Genomic DNA, 19,726 nt, shown 5'->3' with positions numbered 1-19,726 from the left:
TAGTCCCAAGTTTAAGTGCAGTAATTATTAAATACGAAGACAAGAAAAGAGGCAACCTAAGAACAAGCTTCCCAGAGTTATGAGAACAGAGAGATGGGGGGCGGCAGACACTTGTGAATGATTTGGAAAACTAGAAGAACTTTTTTCCCTGGTTCTTTGAAAAGTGGCCAGTTCTTTGACACTTATGCCATTAAACTAAAAAAAATATGAAAATCAGTGGAAAAGGCTACACAACACTCTCGGCTACCAGACGTGCTTAACTGCAGATGCGTGCACTCCTTAGTGCAATGTCTACTCTGCACAATTCCGTGGGTGCATTTGCAAATTTCAGTGAGATGCGTGACTTCCTGCAAAAAGTGTAATTTTGTAAAAGGGGTGTAAGAAGTAGAAAATCGGAATAGGCAAATAACTGGATAGGAAAAGTCATCCAAAAATTACTTCTAAAAATGGCTTTGAGCCCAAAGAGCTTCAATGATGAGTGCTTAAAAATATTCAAACAATAAAATATCCCCTTATAGAAACTATTTTGAGGCACAAAATGTGTCTGTGGTCACAAAGGCTGCTTTGAGTTCCTCCTCTCCCTCCTTCCGTCCCTCCTCCCTCCCCCTTCTCTGCCTCCCTCCACCCCCCACCCCCCACCCCGGTTCGGATCTGGCCGCTTTCAGGCTGTGCCAAGGCCTTTCCTGATTTCTCCTGAGAACTCCCTTTTCTCTCTTCCAGAGGTGACTGGCCGTGATTGCTTGGGACCTAGTTTTAAGTTTTCCGTGTTTGATCCTCAGTTAAAAACAAGCAAACAACAAGCCGGCCCATCCTGCCTCGGGCCTGAGGGCCATGCTGGGCACGGCCACCTCCGCCACTGCCTCCCAGGGGACCAGGCGGGGGACAGGGTCCTCCACGTCACCCACCCAGCCCCTCCTCCGACACAGCCGGGTCTGTGGATTCACTTGCGGGGCTGAGGGAACAAAGCTGAGGACACCCCGGGGCGCTCACAACAGAAAGGTCATGTCTGGCGGTTGTGGAGCCGGACAGCGGTGCCAGCGGGCTACCCTCCCCGAGGTCAGCTCGGTCTCTGCTGGTCCCTGGGCCGCCTGTCCCCCGCCTGTCCCCAGCCTGTCCCCTGCTGCCCCACACATCCTCTGCTCGTAAGGACTCCAGCCACACTGCAGTTCTTACCTTCAGAGACCCTATTTACAAACAGCTCCTCATCCACCCACCGGATGGGGACCGTGCATGTCTCGTGGGGGACTCAACCCAGACCCCGACACTCCTGGGACAGAGCAGGGCGCGGCCTGGGCTCTGGCCTGGGACCACTCCGTCCGTCTCAGAAACGCTCCCACCGGGGCAGGGTGGAGGCAAATCCCACGCTCTGGACCAGAGGCAGCGGTTGGGGCCATAGGACCTAGCGCGATTCACTTAACTTCTCGGGCCTCAGTTTCCCCACCTGTAAAACGGAGCTAGTGAAAGTGTGTATCCCGCGGGGGTGCTGGGAGGACTGAATGAGGTGTGGGAAGCAAAGCAGTACCCCGCCCTTCCCCGCTTTTCCCCGAAGGCCTTCCCTGGTGCCCACGGCCTTCCTGGGCAGTCCCCGCACCGCCTTGCCCCACAGGGAGAGGCCAGCTGCTGTGCGGAAGCCCCGAAGGCACCCCTTTCTGAGTTCACAAACCCTGTCTCAGGACACATTCTAGAACGCCGCGAGGCGCTGGCTTCGTTCCCTCGGGGTGAGGGCGGAGGCCGCAGGAGGAGCCGGGGCGGCAGCCAGCCCCCGGGCCGCCCCCCAGGTCCATGGCCCGCGGCCCGCGGCTCGGAGATGCCTGAAGGCCCGGACGATGCCCGCGCGGGTCCCGGCGCACAGATGCCTGGAGCGCACGCCCGAGTTCGCGCCGCGCACCGCCGTCCTGCCTGGGTCCCCGCGGGCGCCCCACGGCGCCGCGTCTGGTTCGTGTGCGACCCGCTGGGCATCGCGTGCGCCGCCGGCACCTGGCTGCTGGTGCTGTACGCCACGGGCGTGCTGCTGGAGGACCTGCTCATCCCGTCCGAGGACGCGGCCTACGGCGTGGCCAACGGCGCGCTCTTCCATCTGCTGGCTTTCCTGGGGCTGGCGTCGCACGCGCGGACCATGCTCAGCGACCCCGGCTCGGTGCCCGTCGGGTACGCGCCTCCGCCGGGCCCCGCGCCGGCCGCGTCCTGGTGCGCCCGCTGCAGCAGCGCCAGGCCCGCGCGCGCCCACCACTGCCGCGTCTGCCGGCGCTGCGTACGCAAGATGGACCACCACTGCCCCTTGGTCAACAACTGCGTGGGCGAGGACAACCAGAAGTACTTCGTGCTCTTCACGCTGTACATCGCGCTGGCCTCGTTGCACGCGCTGCTCCTGCTGGGCATCCCCGTCCTGCGCAGCTACGCACGCGGTGAGTGGGACGCGCACAGCTCCTTCTCTCCGCGCCTGTCCGTCCTGGTCCTCTTCCTGGTGGCTCTGAAGGGCCTGCTCTTCGCCTCCGTCATGTTCTGGACCCAGATGTACGCCATCTGCACCGACCGGACGAGACTTGAGCAGCTGCAGAGGGAGAGGGGCCGGGGGCGCAGAAGCACCGGGTGGATGAACCTGAAGGCCGTCTGCGGCCCCAGCTTCTCCTTGGCCTGGCTCAGCCCCTTTGCCTCACCGGCGCCTCAGAATGCAGGTGGGCACCACGACGTGGCCTGAGGGTCTGCTGCCTAGAATTCCCACTCAGACAAGGATCCGAGTCACACTGCCCTCGGTGGACCTCGCTTACAGGCATTTAGGGGAAAAAAACGCAACATCAACAAACTTCAGCCAGAGACCTTTTTTCCAAGGCCAGTGAGACCAACACTACCTGGTCTCTTCTGTTCTGGTCAGGAAATGTCTCTATAAGCTGAGCTTTGCCTCTAGAAAGTTCATGGGGCCAGACCTTTCCAGAGGTCTGCTCCTTGTAAAACTCTCAGTAATTTCATATGGAAAACGATAAAATCTGCATTTGTTAATAAAGTGTTGTGAATTAGTGCTGAGCTTTATTAAATGTTATCTATATATGTTGAAGTAATTATATGATTGTTTCCTGGTCTGTTATTGGGGTGAATCATGTGGATGGATTATCTGATTTTGAGCCATCCTTCCATTCCTAATAACCTCCCCCCCATCTTCATGCATGGTTTTGCATTATCGGTTGGATTTGGTGAGTTGATATTTTATATGAGGATTTTGCATTAATGTTCATCAATGAAATGGGCCTACAGATTTTTGTCTTTTATTGACCTAATGTTTGTATTTTGTGCACTTGCCATATGAAATGAGAAGGGGAGCTGTGGCTCTTCTCTGTTTCCTAAACAACCTGCAGAAAATGGCCACCATCTGTTCCTCCAAAGTTTGGTGGACCTCACCGGAGAAAGCATCTGGGCTTGGGATTTCATTTAACTATTTATCTTGAGATCATAGTAGACGGAAACGCCTTGTAGGAAATCACACAGGGAGACCCTGCATACCCTTCCCCCAGCCTCCCCCGGGGGCAACACCCTGCAGATCTATAGTGCAGGGGCACAGCCAAGACACGGCTTCCGTCTGCCCCGCTGACCCTCCTCAGATGTCACCGGTTTCACATGAGCTCATTTGCATCTGTGTGTTTAGTTCTGTGCAATTTTACCGAATGTGCAGGTGTGGGTGTGTGTCCAGTACCACAATCAAGACACAAACAGCTCATCCCAGTGCCCTTGGGACTATACAGTATGTGACCTTTTGAGGTTGTCTGTCTCCCTCAGCACAATTCCCTGGAGACCCACCTAAGTCGATGCATGTGTCAATCGTGGGTTCCCTGTTTTGCTGAGTCGCTTTCCTGACTCAGACATGCCTCCGGCTGTTTAACCATCCACCCACTGACAGACATCTGGGTCGTTTCCAGCCTGGGGCTATTTGAATAAAGCTGCTATGAGCATTTGTGTACATGGTTTTGTGGGAACATCAGTTTTCACTTCTCTGGGATAAATACCCAGAAGTGAAATTGCTGAGTCATAATGGAAGTTGCATATTTAGTTTTATAAGAAACTGATTTCTAGAGTAGCTGTTCCATTTTATATCCTAATCCAGGCTTCTGCTTTGGTGGATGTTTTCCCTTTCAGTGGCTCCAAAGACTTGCAAGGCTAGCGCCTCCCGCCGTTTGTTGGTTCATGGTTTGGTGCTGTGCTGGCTCCAACGCGGGGTTTCCCACGGGAGGGCGAAGTCTCCACTGGTTGCTCCAAGTGGATTTTATGTAGCGAGGCATTCGCGCCTTCCCTCCCTCATCTCTCCCTCCCCCTCCCTCCCCTCCTTCTCTCCCTCTCTCCCTCCCCCTCCCCCCAGCGCAGCAGTCAGACCTGCACTGGGGTCCCACATCTCTCCAGCTGCCCAGCGGCCTCTCCCACTCCCCCTCTTGGAAGATGGGCACCGACACAGGGTGATGCTGTCAGGACAGCGGGGAGAAGATGAGGCCGATGGCACCTTCGAGACCCCAAGGTCGGTCCCTGTAGGCAGAATTGAACACCGCTACGGGTCAAGCAGGTGAAGGTCTGGCTTGTGCCCCTAGAGGCCACCTGTGGGAGGAGCCGCGAGGACAGTCGCAGCTTTGGGTAGGTGGGGAGGGGATGACAGACGAGAAAACAGCAGGAGCAGACACAGCCTCCACGAGGTCTGTCTGTAACAGAAAGAAGAAAGTTCCGATGCCAGGGGTTTATGGGGTCCTCTCCCAGTGAAAGAGACTTGAGCTTGTTGAAAAGGTGTTGCCCAAATCTCCTTCCCACCATCCTCCCAAACGCAGACGACCTGGAGAAGAGAAAGATAGAAACTCATCCCTGAATTTGAAAGCAAAGTTGGAAAAAATGCAGGTGCCAGAAACAGAGAGGGGCTTCAGTGGTGAGTGGATGTGGCTGAGTGATGCAGGGGGGCAGGACTGGGTGCAGTCCAGGAATTGGGGTTCAGTGCTCAAACAGGGGCAGGAGGCTAGGCTGCCCGCCCCCAAACTCGTGAGCTCAAAGCAACAAGTGCTTACCGGCTCGCGAGTCCGCGGTGACCCTCCGGTCTCCCTTGGGCTTGTGCGCATCTGTGCTCCTTCCCGGGCAGCCAGAGGGCTCTGCTCCTGGGGATGGTGGGAGAGCGGGGACACCGGGCCCCAACTCCCTGCCTCCACCATCCAGCCTGAGCTTCTCTGCAGGACCTGAGCAGGTCTGGCCTCCCAGGGCCGAAAGGGGGAGCCTCCACCTCTGAGAGCTGCCGACAAGTGCCACGTCCAGTTGTCCATGTCCCCACTGGTGTGAGACTGACCCTCACGTCTGCTTCCTCCCCTGGCGTTATCAGTGGATTCCGTTTCTGCTGGTGTTGGTAACTCGTGCCCCGTCTCTGCTTCCCGACGGGTTTTCATTTGAGGGGTGACCCCAGAAAGGACCTCATTGTACCCACCACCAAGCTCAATGAAAGAGCAGCTTTTCTTTCTGTTGCCCACTCCAAACAGAAGGTTCCGACGTGTGTGCAGCCGCCTGTCCTCCCTGCTATGCCAGGCGCTGCCCCCTGCTCTGCCTGCTGGCACAGCCCCTCCCTCAGTGATATGGGAGCCGCGACCCTGGGGGTCCACTCAGGTCTGCGCCGGCACTGCCAATCCAACCCAGGACGGGAGGCTGTCCTGGTCTGTCTTTCACCCTGTGCACCCCCACCCCACCCTGAGGCACGGGGGAGGGGCTGCCACAGAAACATCCCTGGTCAGAGGGAAACCAGGGTGAAGCCTCGGAGGCTGATTTCCTGGAATATTTGCCTCCAACAAGGGAGCCAGAGGGGGAAGTCTCTCCTAGGTCTGGAAACAGTGTAACCGATTGTTCCAGTTTGCTAATGCGGTCCTTTTGCAAAACATCAGAAATGGATTGACTTTTATAAAGGGGGTTTATTTGGTTACAAAGTTACAGTCTTAAGACCATAAAGTTTCCAAAAAGTAAGACATCAACAATGGGGTGACTTCACTGGAGAAAGGCTATTGGCATCCAGAAAACCTCTGTTAGCTGGGAAGGCACGTGGCTGGTGTCCACTTGCTCTCAGGTTGCGTTTCAAAATGGTGTTCTCCAAAATGTCAGTGTCAACTTCCAATGGCTGTCTTCAAAATGTGTCTCTCAGATGCAGCTAGCAGTGAGCTCCTTCTGTCTGAGGCCACGCTGAATGGGTGGGGCCACACCTCCATGGAAATCATCCAATCAGAGTTATCACCCACAGTTGGGTGGGGCACATCTCCATGGAGACATTCAATCAAGAATTACAATCTAATCAACACTAATACGTCTGCCCACACAAGATTACATCAAAGATAATGGCTTTTGGGGGACATAATACATTCAAACTGGCACAGTGATGCCCGGGAGTCAGCGTGATTTCAGGGAGATGCTTGTCAGCTGCATGCAAAGGCTGGCCCGAAACTGTTTCTTGAAGGGGTTCACTCTCCAAATGGGAAAACCTGGAGTGCACCTCTTCCCTAGGAATCTCCTGACTGAAAGGTGGTGGATGTTTGCTCCCCCAGTAAGGTGCCTGTCACTGCTGGTTTGACTATTCTGCCCCCAGAAAGCCATGCTCTTTCCATCCACTCTCATGGGAGGCAGACCTGTTGTGGGTGGGACCTTATGATTAGATTATTTCCATGGAGGTGTGGGCCCACCCATTCAGCGTGGGCCTGATTGGGGGGGTCTGGATTAGTTTCGTTCACTGGAGTCTTTAAGAGAGCTCAGGGACAGAGAGAGCACTCAGAGCCAACACAGAAGCTGAGAGAGATGCTTGGAGATGCTGAGCTAGGAGATGAAGCCCAGAGTTTGCCCCAGAGAAGCTGAGAGAGGACCCCCAGATGCTTGAAGAGGAAGCCACTGGAATCAGAGGCTGAAAGCAATGAAACCCAGGAGCAAAGGACCAGCCGACTCCAGCCACATTCCTCCCCAGTGGACAGAAGGGTTCCGGACACCATCGGCCTTTCCCTCAGAGAAGGCGTCTACCACTCGATGCCTTAGTTTGGACACTTTTATGGCCTTAGAACTGCACATTTGTAATCTAATAAACCCCCTGTAAAAAAGCCAATCCATTTATGGTATTTTGCATTCTGGCAGCTCTAGCAAACTGGAACACTCATTAAAGTACTTTTGTTTTCAAACCCACAATGCTAAACACACAAACTAAAAATGTTTATTGACATTTAATATAAAACCACTCAGCTGAGAAGCCGAAATGAATATTTTGGGTTAATTTAGCACATATTCATCCAAATGGCTCCTAACGAGAAACACGTCTGCAATACTGATTTGTTAAAAGGTATAACACTGAAGGAGCTGTCTAATAAAAAGCTCATAAAAGCAGAATCTAATGCCTTCTCATTATATGTGATTCAGGAAATTAAATTTAAGTGTGGGGTTACTGATTACCCATCAGAAAGAATTATTTATTCCTAAAATGCTGAGAATATTCAAAGTTCTACAGCAAGGAGGTTTTAAGTGAAGTCACCATGACAGATTTAGACCAACGTTGAGCACCATGGGGAGATGCAAGCCACAGATCAATTTGCTCAAGCACGAGGCCCTTGCTTCCAGCAAATGGACTCTGTAGAAGGACAGGTCAGAGCAGGCTAATGTCTGATTTGCAGCAAGCTGCCTGCCGTTCACAAGCAGTTGCCTTGGAACGCCTTGAAACTCTCACCTTCCATGCCCCATGGTCATGGGCCCAGTCAGTTGGGCATTGCTGAGGGCCAGGGCCCAGGGTGGACACAGCCTCCTGGTCAGCAGCTCCGGGGTCGGACACGTTGTCTGGGGGAAAGGAGATGTGGGAGCAGGCGGACAGCCAGCAGTGGCTGGTTGATTTTGAGGGTCAGGAAATGGGGGCTCTGGAACACAGTCATGTGCAGGGCTGTGATGACTGGCTGCATCGATGACCCAAAGAATGGCCTCCCAGGAGCCACGCCCTGGGCAGGGTCACCTTGCAGCACCTCCTGTAAGGAGAGGGAGCCGACTACCCCCTTAATGTGGGCCAGACTCAAGACCAGCTTTGTCCGTCATTGCAGTGGAAGTGACATGGTGCCAGGTCTGAGCCCAGACCCTGACGGGCCAAGCACATTTCCGCCCTCTCAGATGCTGCTGTGCCGTGAGACCAATGGGCTAGCCTGACGGAGGGTGAGAGAGCACATGGGGAAGAGAAGACCCCAGTTGTCCCAGCTGAGGCCATCCTAGACCAGCCTGCTCCCACGGACCCCCAAAGGGTGAGAGGACTCAGCCACAAGGACAGAACTGCCTGCCCAACTCACAGCTGCCCATGGGCACAGGATTGAGCCCAGCTGAGCCCAGAAGACCCACCCAGCTGGCCAGGGGCTGATGAGCAACGATGCATGTTTATTGTTCAAGTGGCTGGGTGTTGGGATGGTTTGTTATACAGCAATAGCTAGCTGATACAACAGCTAACCATGAGATCTGCATGGACAGGAACCCAGGGCTGGCTGTTAACAAATGGTTCTGTCCTTCACCAGGAAGAGAAAAGAAGAGAAAGGGAAGAGAAGGGAAAGAAAGGTGGTGGGAGAGCTGCAGGCTGGCTCCTAATTGACACTCACCTGCCACCCCCCAGGACGCTCTGTGGCTCCTGAGTGTGCTCTGGCCCTGTTGGGGTCTACGTGAAGGCTAAGAAGTGAACTGCAACTTTTCCGGTGCCTGAATATTAGCAAGATTCCTTCCACCATGCTGAATCCAGAGGGGGAAAGCCGGAAACTGCAATTTGGAAATTTAATTATATCTCCGGAAGAAATATACGCTTCTTAGAATGATTTTATTTAAAAAGCCCTCAAAACATAGAACCCATTTTTTTCCTACTTTGTGATTAACTTAAAACAAATAAAAGGAACCAATGAACTCTTATTGACACCCTATGGGGAGTTTTCATTTGCAATATCTATAAACCTTGAAATCTCAATTTGTGTCAAATAAGCTCCTACAGGTGTAGTCCTGGGTTTTAGCGATAGCGTGTCACATTTTGTTCCATTTAAATAAATTACATGCTCTCACTGCAGCATTATTCCATCTTCTAATCAAATTGCCAATCTGTCGCGTCCCAGGCCCGGCCAGGCCTGATGAGGAGGAGATGGGCCGCATTCCCTGGGGTGGCTCTGCGGTGTTACGTGGGAGAGTTATGCAAATGCCAGAGTTCTTGGCTCTCGGAATGAAATCAAGATATAAATACAACTATAAATTATGGTGAATAAGCCCTCGGCCTTGGGGAGATGGGCTCTTTGCTCTGTACGGTTACACGGCTGTTTCTTCTCGCAACTGGCAGGTTTTCATTAGGGCCTTGGGAAGCAATGAACATGACCTGTGGCTGGCTGGACGGGCGGCAGCTGGAGTGGAGTGCGGGCTCCTGCAGGGGTGGGGGGCTTCCCTCCCCCTGAGCTGCACTACGTGCCCAGGGCTGCCAGCCTGTGTGTGTGGACGTGGGTATGTGCATATGCATTTGTGTTGTGCTGCACATATATGAGTGTGCGTGTACATAGACATTTGTGTGGCACATACATGTATTTTCATATGTGCATGTGTATACATGGAAGTTGCATGCAGCTGTGTGTGAATGTGTATGTGTGTGCATGTATTCTGTGAATGCATGTGTGTGTTCATGTGTGTCACGTATATGTGGGTGTGCTATGTGTGTAAGTGTATGAGTGTGTGTATGTGTTCATGCTGTGTGGGTGTGATGCATGCATGGGTGTGCCTGTGGGCATGTGTGAGCAGGTGTGTAATGCACTTGTACTTATACATGGACTTGGGCGTACGTGTGATTGTGTGTTTGGGTGTGTGCTGCTCTGGGCAGCTGATGTCATTGTATGCGATGTGCACACAAGGCTGTATCAGCGTGTGCGTCTGGCTGTGAGGGCACCTGGCACTTCGATGTGTTACCCACACTAGGACTGCCGGGGTCCCCATTTCTGCCTGGTGTCTGGAGAGGAGCCCATGTGGTGGCCGGCGTGTCACCCTTCCTTCCTGACCGTGGGGTCCCGTCGGGTCTGGCTCTCGGGTGCCCCATCATCCTGGGGGGCGAGTCTGCCTTGGGCTGCACTCGGCCGCCCTCCTCTGGGCCCTGGACCTGCCTGGGTGCGAGGCCTGTCTCTGCCCCTGGGCTCGCGGGTGCTGGAGAGCAGGCGGCGGAGGGGGCGCGCTCGGAGGGGCCGCGGAAGGCGGGAGTCTGCTCGGCTGGGCGCACACGTCCTCCCCTCCCAGCCCTGAGACCGCAGGTGCTTGTAGTTGGGAATGAAAAAGCCAAATATCTGCCAAGAAATGCGGGTCAACCGAGGAAACGGTGGGTCCGCAGGTGCGCGGCCGCAGGTGCAACCCCAGTCGCCAGGTGAGGGACTGTCGTGAGCGTCAGCTTCCGGGCCACCGCCCCGCGCCAGGCGGCTCCAGGGCCGCACCCAAAGGCGGCGCCTGCTTCCCGGGCCGGGTCCGGGGGCATCGCGCGGGACAAACGCAAACCCACGCGCGCTCGCGGCGCCTCCTCCACGCTGGGCCTGGCGAGCGGGGGACGCTGCGGCGGCCGCGTCCTTAGAAACCCCAGGCGCCGAGTCCTCCCTGGACAGGTGGTTTCTTCCATCACACCAGAAACCTGACGCTGGGGAAGCACCTGGGGGGAAATAACGTGAGCGCGGCCGTGTCCTTGGGACGGTCTCGGGGGCTCAGGCGGTGGGGGCTGCAGCCGGGGTGGGGGCCGCGCTCGGCGCCCAGAGCCTTTCTTAAGAGCCTTAGCAATTTTGCCTTTCCTCCACAATAGTAATGACGATAAAAATTACTTTTGATCTGACTAAATATTTCAACACTCTTTCTGTTTTAGGCAAAATTTTGTGGATTTTTGTGGGCCCTAAAAATTTCATTTTTTCCTGATGTAAGAAAAACCTAAAATATATTTTTTCAATCCTACAAGTTCATTTCTTTCTTCTGATTTTAAAAGAAATGCAAACGTTTAGCTTCCAGACATTATGAATTTTTCTGTTGGGTGCCGGATATTTTTGTACCCTGTAAATTATTCCAGTGCTTTGCTCTGGGAGAGTCTTGCTCTGAAGCTTTGGAGGCAAGACTACTGCAGCTTTTAGTCTAGGGCTAATTTTGCCCCAGTGCTGAAGCAAACCCCTGCTGAGTACCCTGTACAATACGCCATCATTCATGAAGTCTTCCACTCGGGCTGGTGGCAACAGGAACTATCCCTGGTTCTTGTGAGCTCTAGGGATAATTTCCCCTGATCCTTTGGTTTGGTGGGATTTTCTTGGGCTTCAGGTAATTTTCTCTCATATGTGCTGATAAGTATTCAGATGGGGGCTTGTGGGAACCCCCCATAGAGATCTGGGGTTCTCTAGCTGTGCATCTCTCACCTCTCTAATATTCTATCCTGTGAATATTCACCATCTTTGTCTTCCTGAGCTCTCAGCTCCGTGCTCTCCACTCAGGGAGAGAGCTGGATGCTGCCTGGGACCCACCTCCTCGAGCAGAGGCCTGGAACCTCCGTCTAGGCTGTAAGCTGGGACAATCTTAGCTCTCACATTGTTTCCTTCCATCCGTCAGGGATCACTGGCCTTTATCCAATGTTTAATCTCTCAAAAGCCCTTGTTTCATAAATGTTGTCCTGTGTTCTTAGTTTTTTCTGGTGGAATAGTAAATACAGTCCCTGTTACTCCATCTCTAAGTGCAGGTACACTTCTATGAAGTTTGGGCCTGGAATGTCTGTGGCTCAAATCCCCTCTCCAGCATCAGGAGGAAAAGCTCTTCTGTCTATTTCTCGGCACCATGGCTCCTGGACCACACATTTCCTACCTGAACTTTGAGCTGTTGGGGCTGCAGGAAGAGTGCGCACTCACTCAGTCATTCATTCACTCGTTCGTTCATCTTCTGAGAGCCTGGTGAGTGCCCAGCCCTCTGCAGACCCTGCGCTTGCAGAGATGAGGAGGCACAAAGTGTCATCCATAGGGAATTAAGAAGCTTACCCAAATGGGATACCCGGTGGAGTGGGTTGTGATCCGAGAGGTGTGGATAAAGTGTCCTCTGGAGAGCTCGGTGGCCAGGTGGCATTTGAATGGGTCAGATTTGGAAGGCTGACCTGGCACGAAGGCTCAGGGAGTTTCAAGGGTCTGAGGACTTCTGTGCAAACCACTTTACTTTCTCAGAGGGCCCTCACTGAGCCCTGGCAGCGTCCTTTGTTGGCCACGTGAGGAGGGACCGGGGTCCTCATTTTGCATTCCCTAGTGCAGGTGGGACATCCCCAAATGCTCACTCTTCTTTCACTTGACTCAGGGAATGGGCTTTGGTGAGGCCCTGGAGGGGAGGGCGGAGGACTGCGGGGAGCTGTCCGTGGTGCTGGTCCCAGGCTTGCCCCGCCCTTGAGGTGAGGTCTGGAAGATGATTTTCCTTGGCTCAGGCTCTGGGGTGTCTGACATCTGCACACCCAGGAAGAGCAGGGATGCTGCGAAGACACACCCAGAATCTACTTCCCTGATTCTGACAAACAGCAACTTGGCTGGTGGGTGGGCTTCTGGGTTTGTTCTCCTCACATCCCACCCCTGGGTGGTGAGAGGCGGTGATCTCTGAACTGGCACGAGTCACCAGGGATAGTCATATGGTCATGTGACTAAGGAGAGAAATGTTCAAAAGTACTGAAGACCCTGGGGAGGGAAAGGCCTCACCTTGCAGTGGCCACAGGCAGCTAGGAAGTGAATGCAAGAGCCCCTCATGCAGGAAGCCGTCCCTGTGCTTCAGCAAACCCACAGCCCTCCCTGCCTCTCCTTCCTTCCACCCAGACTTTGTGATCAGCAAGATGCTCTTCTAGGTTGCTCAGCCTTACAATCCAGAGACCCGTACTTACAAACAATAGAGTATTTCTCTTTGGAAATGAATAATTTCTTGGCCAGCAGACATGGGTACTCAATGCCTCATCGTGGCATTGGTAACTTTTAATAATACAGAGCATTCTGATCCACCATGCCCCAAATCTCAGACTGCTCGTGCAGCTCCTCACATCCAACGTGAACTCGGCAATTGAAAAACCCCGACAGCATCCCTGGGCAATGTCTGCTGGGAAGAGGGGCTGCCGTGAGTCCAAAACAGGATTGCTGGGGTGCCTGGGACTCTGCAGAGCCTGATAAGTGGGATTTACACTCGAGAATGTGATGAAAGTTGACATGTATTTCTGACATGACTGTATCATAGATTGCCTGTGGTGGGAGAGCATTGTCATTCTGAGCAGGCACAGATGTATTTGCCGAAGGTGAAAATGTCATTTAAACTGTTGATACCTTTCAAATTGCCTTGGCAAGATGCCACAAGTAGCCCAGGCCTTTTCTAAATAAATACACACCATCTAAAACTCTGCCCTGAGCATGGTGGTTGTGATTGTCATGTTGATTCAGCGCACACGTCTCACTAATTTACACTATATGCTGAGGGAATTCGATTTTCTGTTATAAAGATGCATAACCAACTATCGCTGCAAGGCGCCAGCCCTTAATTTAGACATCCTGAGCACATGCAGCCACTCCATACGCTCCAGAGCCTGGGAGCTGATGTCCCCTCGCTTCTGGTTTCTAAGGGCCCCTCCCTGGTGTGCTGTCCCTGGGAGGAAAGGAGAATGGAGAGCCGAGCGCCGAGGAGGAAAAGGGAGGTTTGGAAGCAGCTCTCGGTGCCTCTGTGGGGATAGAAGCCCCAGGAGAAGAAGTTTAGGGTTGAGCAGAGAGTCTTCTGAATCCCCCCCACAAGAGGACACGTCAAAGCGGTGGACCCAGCTGTGGCTCAGACCCCACTGACCCCTCTCCTGGTGACGGACGCGCTGCCTGCGGAGCTGGGACTCGGCTCTCTGGGGTGTCTGGGGATCAATGCGCACAGAGCGGCGCCCCCGCCCCACACCGCTCTGGGAAAGCCCCTCCTCACACTGTTGGAGAAGGGTCACCTCTTTCCACAAATCCCATTCACTACCCTTCCCTTGGACCACTGTTGAGGGGATATGACCCAATCGGGGCCAGTCTGAGCCCCTCCCAGGGAGTTCGTTATGGAAAGTTTCCATATATTTAAAAAGAGAGAGACTTTTGCAATAAATTCCTATGTGTCCATTCCCCAGCTTCAGTCATTATCCCCCCATGGACACTCTTGTTTTATTAATACTCCCACCCCAGGACCTTCCTCACTGGACTATGTGGAGCAAATACCAGACCTCAGATCATTTCATCAATAACGTATTCCAATTCGTGTCTCCAAAAGATGAAAAGTCCTTTTAAGAAACATCGCCACAATATCATCATCACACCTCAAAATGTCATCCTTACTATCACCAAATACCCAGGCAGTGTCCACATTTCCCCAAATGTCTCAATTTTTTAAAATGTTGGTTTGTTCAAATCAGAATGCAAATCCGGTCCAGATTGCGTGGGGTTGATATGTTTCAAAATTCTCTTTTAACCTACATGTTCTCTCCCTTTCTTCTTTGGAATTTATGTGTTGAAGAAACCGAGTCATTTGTCCTTAGATTTCCCCGCATTTTGGAATTTTCTGGCTGCATTCTGTGGTGCTACCGTGTCCCTCTGTCCCTGAAATCCCTGTAAATGGACAGTCGGGTCCAGGGCCTTGATCGGCTTCCAGGTTACGTGCTGTGGGCAAGGACACCTCGTAGATGACGCCGTGTGCCTTCACCAGGACACGAGAAGGTCCGGTTGTGTCTCTTTACTGTGTTAGGGGCCATCAGTGAGCTTTGCTTAGCTCTGTTTCTACGTGAGTCCTTTGCAAAGTGGACATGTTCTAACTGTATCGTCCCTTCCCCGTCTGTTGGCTTGAATTCTTCCACTCAGAGATACTCTCCCTCATCAACTATGTGGTCACTCCCAGGTATAATTTGTGTAGGAAAGGCAGGTTGAGGACTTGATTCTTTCTCTCAACTTACCATTTTAAAAATGGTGAGTTGAAGCCCTGACATCCTCCAAAGGTGAACCAGTGAGGATTTAAAATAATTCTTTTGTCTCATATTGAGCTCAAGGGTTTAAGGCATTTCGCAGGCACCAATACACCGTGTTACTCTTCCCCTTGACACTCCCACTGCCGCATCTTCACATGTGCAAGCCCACAGGAGCGGGCGACTGGACTCTTTTGATGTGACCCCAGCTGTCTTTGATGGCTCCTTTTTTCTCTGCATAAGATGCTCCAGGCTCATCGTGTCCATACCCTATCCCAGACCTGGAGCCAGCCACTTCTCCAAGGACGTTAAAATGCAAAGCTAGAGAGAGAAAACTCAACCCCTTTCTCATGCTGGCCCTAGGAATAGGTGAGGCTGAGGGCCGTTGGCAACCACGTTTTCTTACATGAGCTAAAATCGTTCAAGTTGGGTTTCTGTTGTAGGCTGCGAAAGGACCTAGAGGTGGTACAGAAAGGATCCCAGCCCAATGCCACGCAAGAGAGATGGGAAAGAAAGGGCCTCAGTGGTGCCCAACAGAGATGAGATATAAAGGGCTCCAGACCAGCAGTGTCCCATAGAGGTGATATAGAAGGGGCTCAGTGAGCACAGTGGCTGGTGGTTGCCACATGGACAGAGTGTTCTAGAGCTCCCTGTGAGTGTTGGGATCTCAGCTCCGTGTTCTTCAGCTTCCTCATCTGTCAGGTGTGGGCATCAGTGGTCCCCGACTCAGAGTGCTTGGAGCAGGCCAGCAGGGCACAGGCCCCTCCGATCGGGCAGTCAGTTCTCCCCCAGGCAGAGCGACCTCCACAGAGGCTACCTCAGTGCCTTAGTTCTCCTTCTGCCCCAAACACTGTGCAGGGCCTTGCGCATAGTAGGCCTCACCAGAAATCTGCTGACTGGGTGCATGGTCGTTTGTAGTTGCTGATGGAGTGTGGCTGGTTGCTCCCGTGGCTGCTCCCCTGGCCTGGCACGTAGAGTTGCTCTTAGATTGTCACGGAAGCTTTGTCACCTGTGCGTCTCACCAGCCGCTCCCTTGGGGAACTTTTACCAAAATGCTGAGATGCAGAACCAAGCATAGTGTCTGACCTGGGGACAGGGCTGAGATAGAGCAGGACCCAGCGCCGGAGGGGTGGGCTTCAGGGGCACCCGGAGCAGCAGGGGATGTTTGAGCTGGGCCAGAAGAACAAGAACGAGCCCTCCAGCTGAGACAGCAGTGCGGGAGGCGGCATTCTGGCAGGGAGGGCAAGCGAATGAGGCTCCAGGACAGGTGATCTGGGGCTACAGGGGAAGGGCAGCCTGGCACCATCTGGGAGGGGCCTTGGATCCCCTGGAAGGATTCTGGGATTATCCTCTGGGCACTGAAGGTTTTCTCCCCACTGGGAAGGAACCTGATTGGATTTGTGCTTTATGAAAGCCACCCTAGGGCAGTTAGTAATGGGGGTGAGGGGCTGAGGGGGGACTGGAGGCAGGGAGGCTGAGAAAACACCACCCCAATAGTGCCAGAGAGAAGGGAGGAGGCTCTGAATTCAGACTTGCAGACGCTGGATGCATCGAGAAGCACTGATTTCTGGTTTCTGGAAAGGTGAGGGTGGACAGTTTCCCTGAAATTGAGAGACCGGCCCTGGCCGTGTCATTCCAACCAGCCAACACCCCCATTTTCACCTTCCCCTCCGCAGTCCGTGGCTGGGTGACTGAAATCAGCATCTGTCACCAGGATGGGAAGAGAGGGGTGTCCTGATCTTCCAGGAACCGGTTCTGGTTGAACCCCTAGGTGCAGCATTTGGACCGCCCCCCATCTGATGCTGCTTGCGCTGTGCACCCCGGGCCTCCCCGATCACCCTCGGCCACGGAGAGCAGATTCTCAAACCCCCTTGGATCGACCTTAGGAAGACATAAAATTTAAATTATTAAGAGTTTTTTAATTATTACGAGTTTGGGGAAAAGGAGAATATGATTTACCCAAAACTTTATCATTCTAAATTCCCTCAATAACAACCACCTCTGAGATTTTAATTGTGCCATAGAATCCCAAAAAAATGCTTGCACACACTTTCCTTATTTTCGTCTTAATCAGAACAACCCTGGAAAGTAGTTGAGGAAGATATTCTACGCTGATTTTACACGTGAGCAGATGGGTTCAGTGAGATTTCAAGTCTCCACTAAGAAGTGGACAAGGCCGGAAGTCTCCAAATGAAGGTTTTTTTCCCTTTATTAAATTGCCTACACACATTTTGGATAATTTTAATAGCCCACTTAATATTAGTCAAACACACTTAGTAGGTGTCTGACATCCTTGCATTTATATGTGTCAATGTTTATTTTTTTAGTTATTTCAGTCATCTCAGCTCCAAAATGCAAACACATCACCATAAGGCCTGTGTATAATGAGTATGATTTCTTTCTCTCAGCTTGTCATACCTTTTATTTATTTTATTGTCTTATGACACTAGCAAGCACTTCCAATAAAATATCAACAGAGCTGGTGACATCAAACATTTGTATCTCCTGTCTCATCTTAGAGGGGAAATTTCCAACATCTCAGCAGTCAGTAGGGTGTCTGCTGGGGATTTTTGCAGATACTTCTTTCCAGACTGAGGCCTAGTCTTAGGCTGCCAGGAGACACTATTTTTTAAATCGTAATGATGTTGATCACACAGATTTTCTGAATCTATTGAAATGATCATATTAAATTTTTCTTCTTTATTTTCTTAATGTGGAAAATTATGTGCCTCGAGTTTTAAATGTTAAACTAACTGAATTCCCGGAAGGCACCTGATGTGCTTGCAATGTTGCAAGGTTTGGTTTGCCGATATTTTGTTTTGGAACTTCCATCTAAGTTCATAAATGAGATTGGCCTGTAATTTGCTTTTATTATAATGTCTTAGTCATATTTACGTATCAAAGGTTTGCTGGCCCCATCACTGAGTTGGGAGATGTTCTGGTTTGCTAATGCTGCCATTTTCCAAAACACCAGAAATGGATTGGCTTTTATAAAAGGGGGTTTATTTGGTTACACAGTTACAGTCTTAAGGCCATAAAGTGTCCGAGGAAACACATCAGCAATCAGGTACCTTCACTGGAGGATGGCCAATGGTGTCCGGAAAACCTCTGTTAGCTGGGAAGGCACATGCCTGGCTTCTGCTTGCTTCCAGGTTGTGTTTTAAAATGGCTTTATCCAAAATGTTGCTCTTAGGGCATTTTGTCTTCTCTTAGCTGCAGCTGCTCTCCAAAAATGTCACTCACAGCTACTCTGCATCTGGGCCTGTGTGGCTCTTTTTAAAGTACTCCAGTGATCTAATAAAGACCCATCCTGAATGGGTGGGGTAACACCTCCTTGGAAATTATCCAATCAAAGGTCTTGCCCACCATTGAATGAGTCATCTCTCTATGGAAATACTGAACCAGTAGGTTCAAACCTAATCAACACTAATAAGTCTGCCCCACAAGATTGCATCAAATAACATGGCGTTTGTGGGGACATAATATATGCAAACTGGCCCAGGAGAGATCTGTTCTTTCTCTCTTCTCTGAAAGTTGACTCTCCGTAAGGTTATTATTTCTTCCTGGGGACCCTAATGTGACCAGGCTTGGCCTGAGAGGGGCCTGTGCCCCAGGGTCCCCTCCCTGACCCCCCCTCATGTGAGGGCAGGAATTCCTTGTCTCTCACTCCAGCCCATCCTGACTCCGTTTACCAGCCTGGCTTTGGGGCAGAGGGGATCCCCCACCCCTGTGAGCTGCTTTCCCACGTTTCCACAGGAAGCATCTGACTGTCTGGCTGGTTGTTACTCACGGCAACAGCCGCCTCTTGTCCTTCCAAATGTCCTGCACTTGACACATTCATTTCTCTCTCACCTGATCACTGAGCAAAAGGAGAAAACAGATTCTAGGTTTCTGGCCAACCGAGATGGAGGTGTAAGGCGCTCCGGGGGACTATCCCCCACAGAATCTTTGAGCGAGCAGAAACTGGCAGAGCATCTTCCTCAAAACTCTGGAAAACAGTTAAAGGGTTGTGGGAACTGGGTGAGTGTCAAATCAAGAAAATGCAACTTGAACCAGTAGGCGAAGTTGTCCCACCCTTACCAGCCCTCCTCCATCCTCCCTGGCATGGTGGGGAGCCATCAGTGCTCCCGCTGTGGGTGCCCAGCCCTGCTCTGGAGGGAGCAGTCACCCCCGTGTGCGTTCTGGGGTGCCTGTGTGTCGGTGCCAACCTATCGGGTGGAAGCCTGAAAGGCAGAAGCAGGACACTCTCCGACTTGCCCTCCCAGAGCTCCCTGGCAGGCAGAGCGGCTGCTGATGGCGAAAGCGGTGGGAGGACTGAGGAGGTCAGTGCCCCTGGGGCAGAGGACTGATTGCGGGCGTGAGACATCCCCTAAGCACTGGGCGGGGTTCTGCGTCACAGGGAGCAGAAGGGGCATCGGATTCCTGTACATGGGGGATTCCTAAAGCCAAGAGGGAGAAGGCGTAGGCTCAGGAAACACCGGAGAACTCTGCCTTCCCACTCACCACGGACCCAGCTCCTCAGTGGAGGCTGATTCTGAAGGCGATCGCCGGCCAACGCGGAGCCTGCTGGCAAAGGTGGTAACGGATGTCTCTGTTTTTGTTTTTGTTTTTGTTTTTTGTATTGGCTTGTGTTTGCTAGCTCCTGGCACTCGGGGAAATCTCTTTCATATCACTATCTGGATACAAACATAAGGAAGAAGCAGCTCAGGGATTAATCCCAGAATTAACACTTAAAAATGATAACAATGTCTATGGTTTTGAACATACCATGTATAGAGATAT

At 52.3% G+C, this 19,726-nt stretch overlaps 1 protein-coding gene across 1 annotated transcript; it reads left to right on the top strand.

The window, feature by feature from the left end:
• Positions 1-831: 831 nt before the first annotated feature.
• LOC119541662 (palmitoyltransferase ZDHHC3-like) lies at positions 832-4,443 on the top strand. Its single transcript, XM_037845759.1, has 3 exons — positions 832-1,056; positions 1,607-2,675; positions 4,346-4,443. The coding sequence occupies exons 1-3, from the start codon at positions 832-834 to the stop codon at positions 4,441-4,443; spliced, it is 1,392 nt and encodes a 463-aa protein (XP_037701687.1).
• Positions 4,444-19,726: the final 15,283 nt, after the last annotated feature.

Source organism: Choloepus didactylus, chromosome 8 (assembly GCF_015220235.1).
Source record: "Choloepus didactylus isolate mChoDid1 chromosome 8, mChoDid1.pri, whole genome shotgun sequence".
Classification (NCBI taxonomy): Eukaryota; Metazoa; Chordata; class Mammalia; order Pilosa; family Megalonychidae; genus Choloepus; species Choloepus didactylus.
Note: the sequence above shows the minus strand (reverse complement) of the source record. Positions and strands in the feature narration are given on the sequence as shown.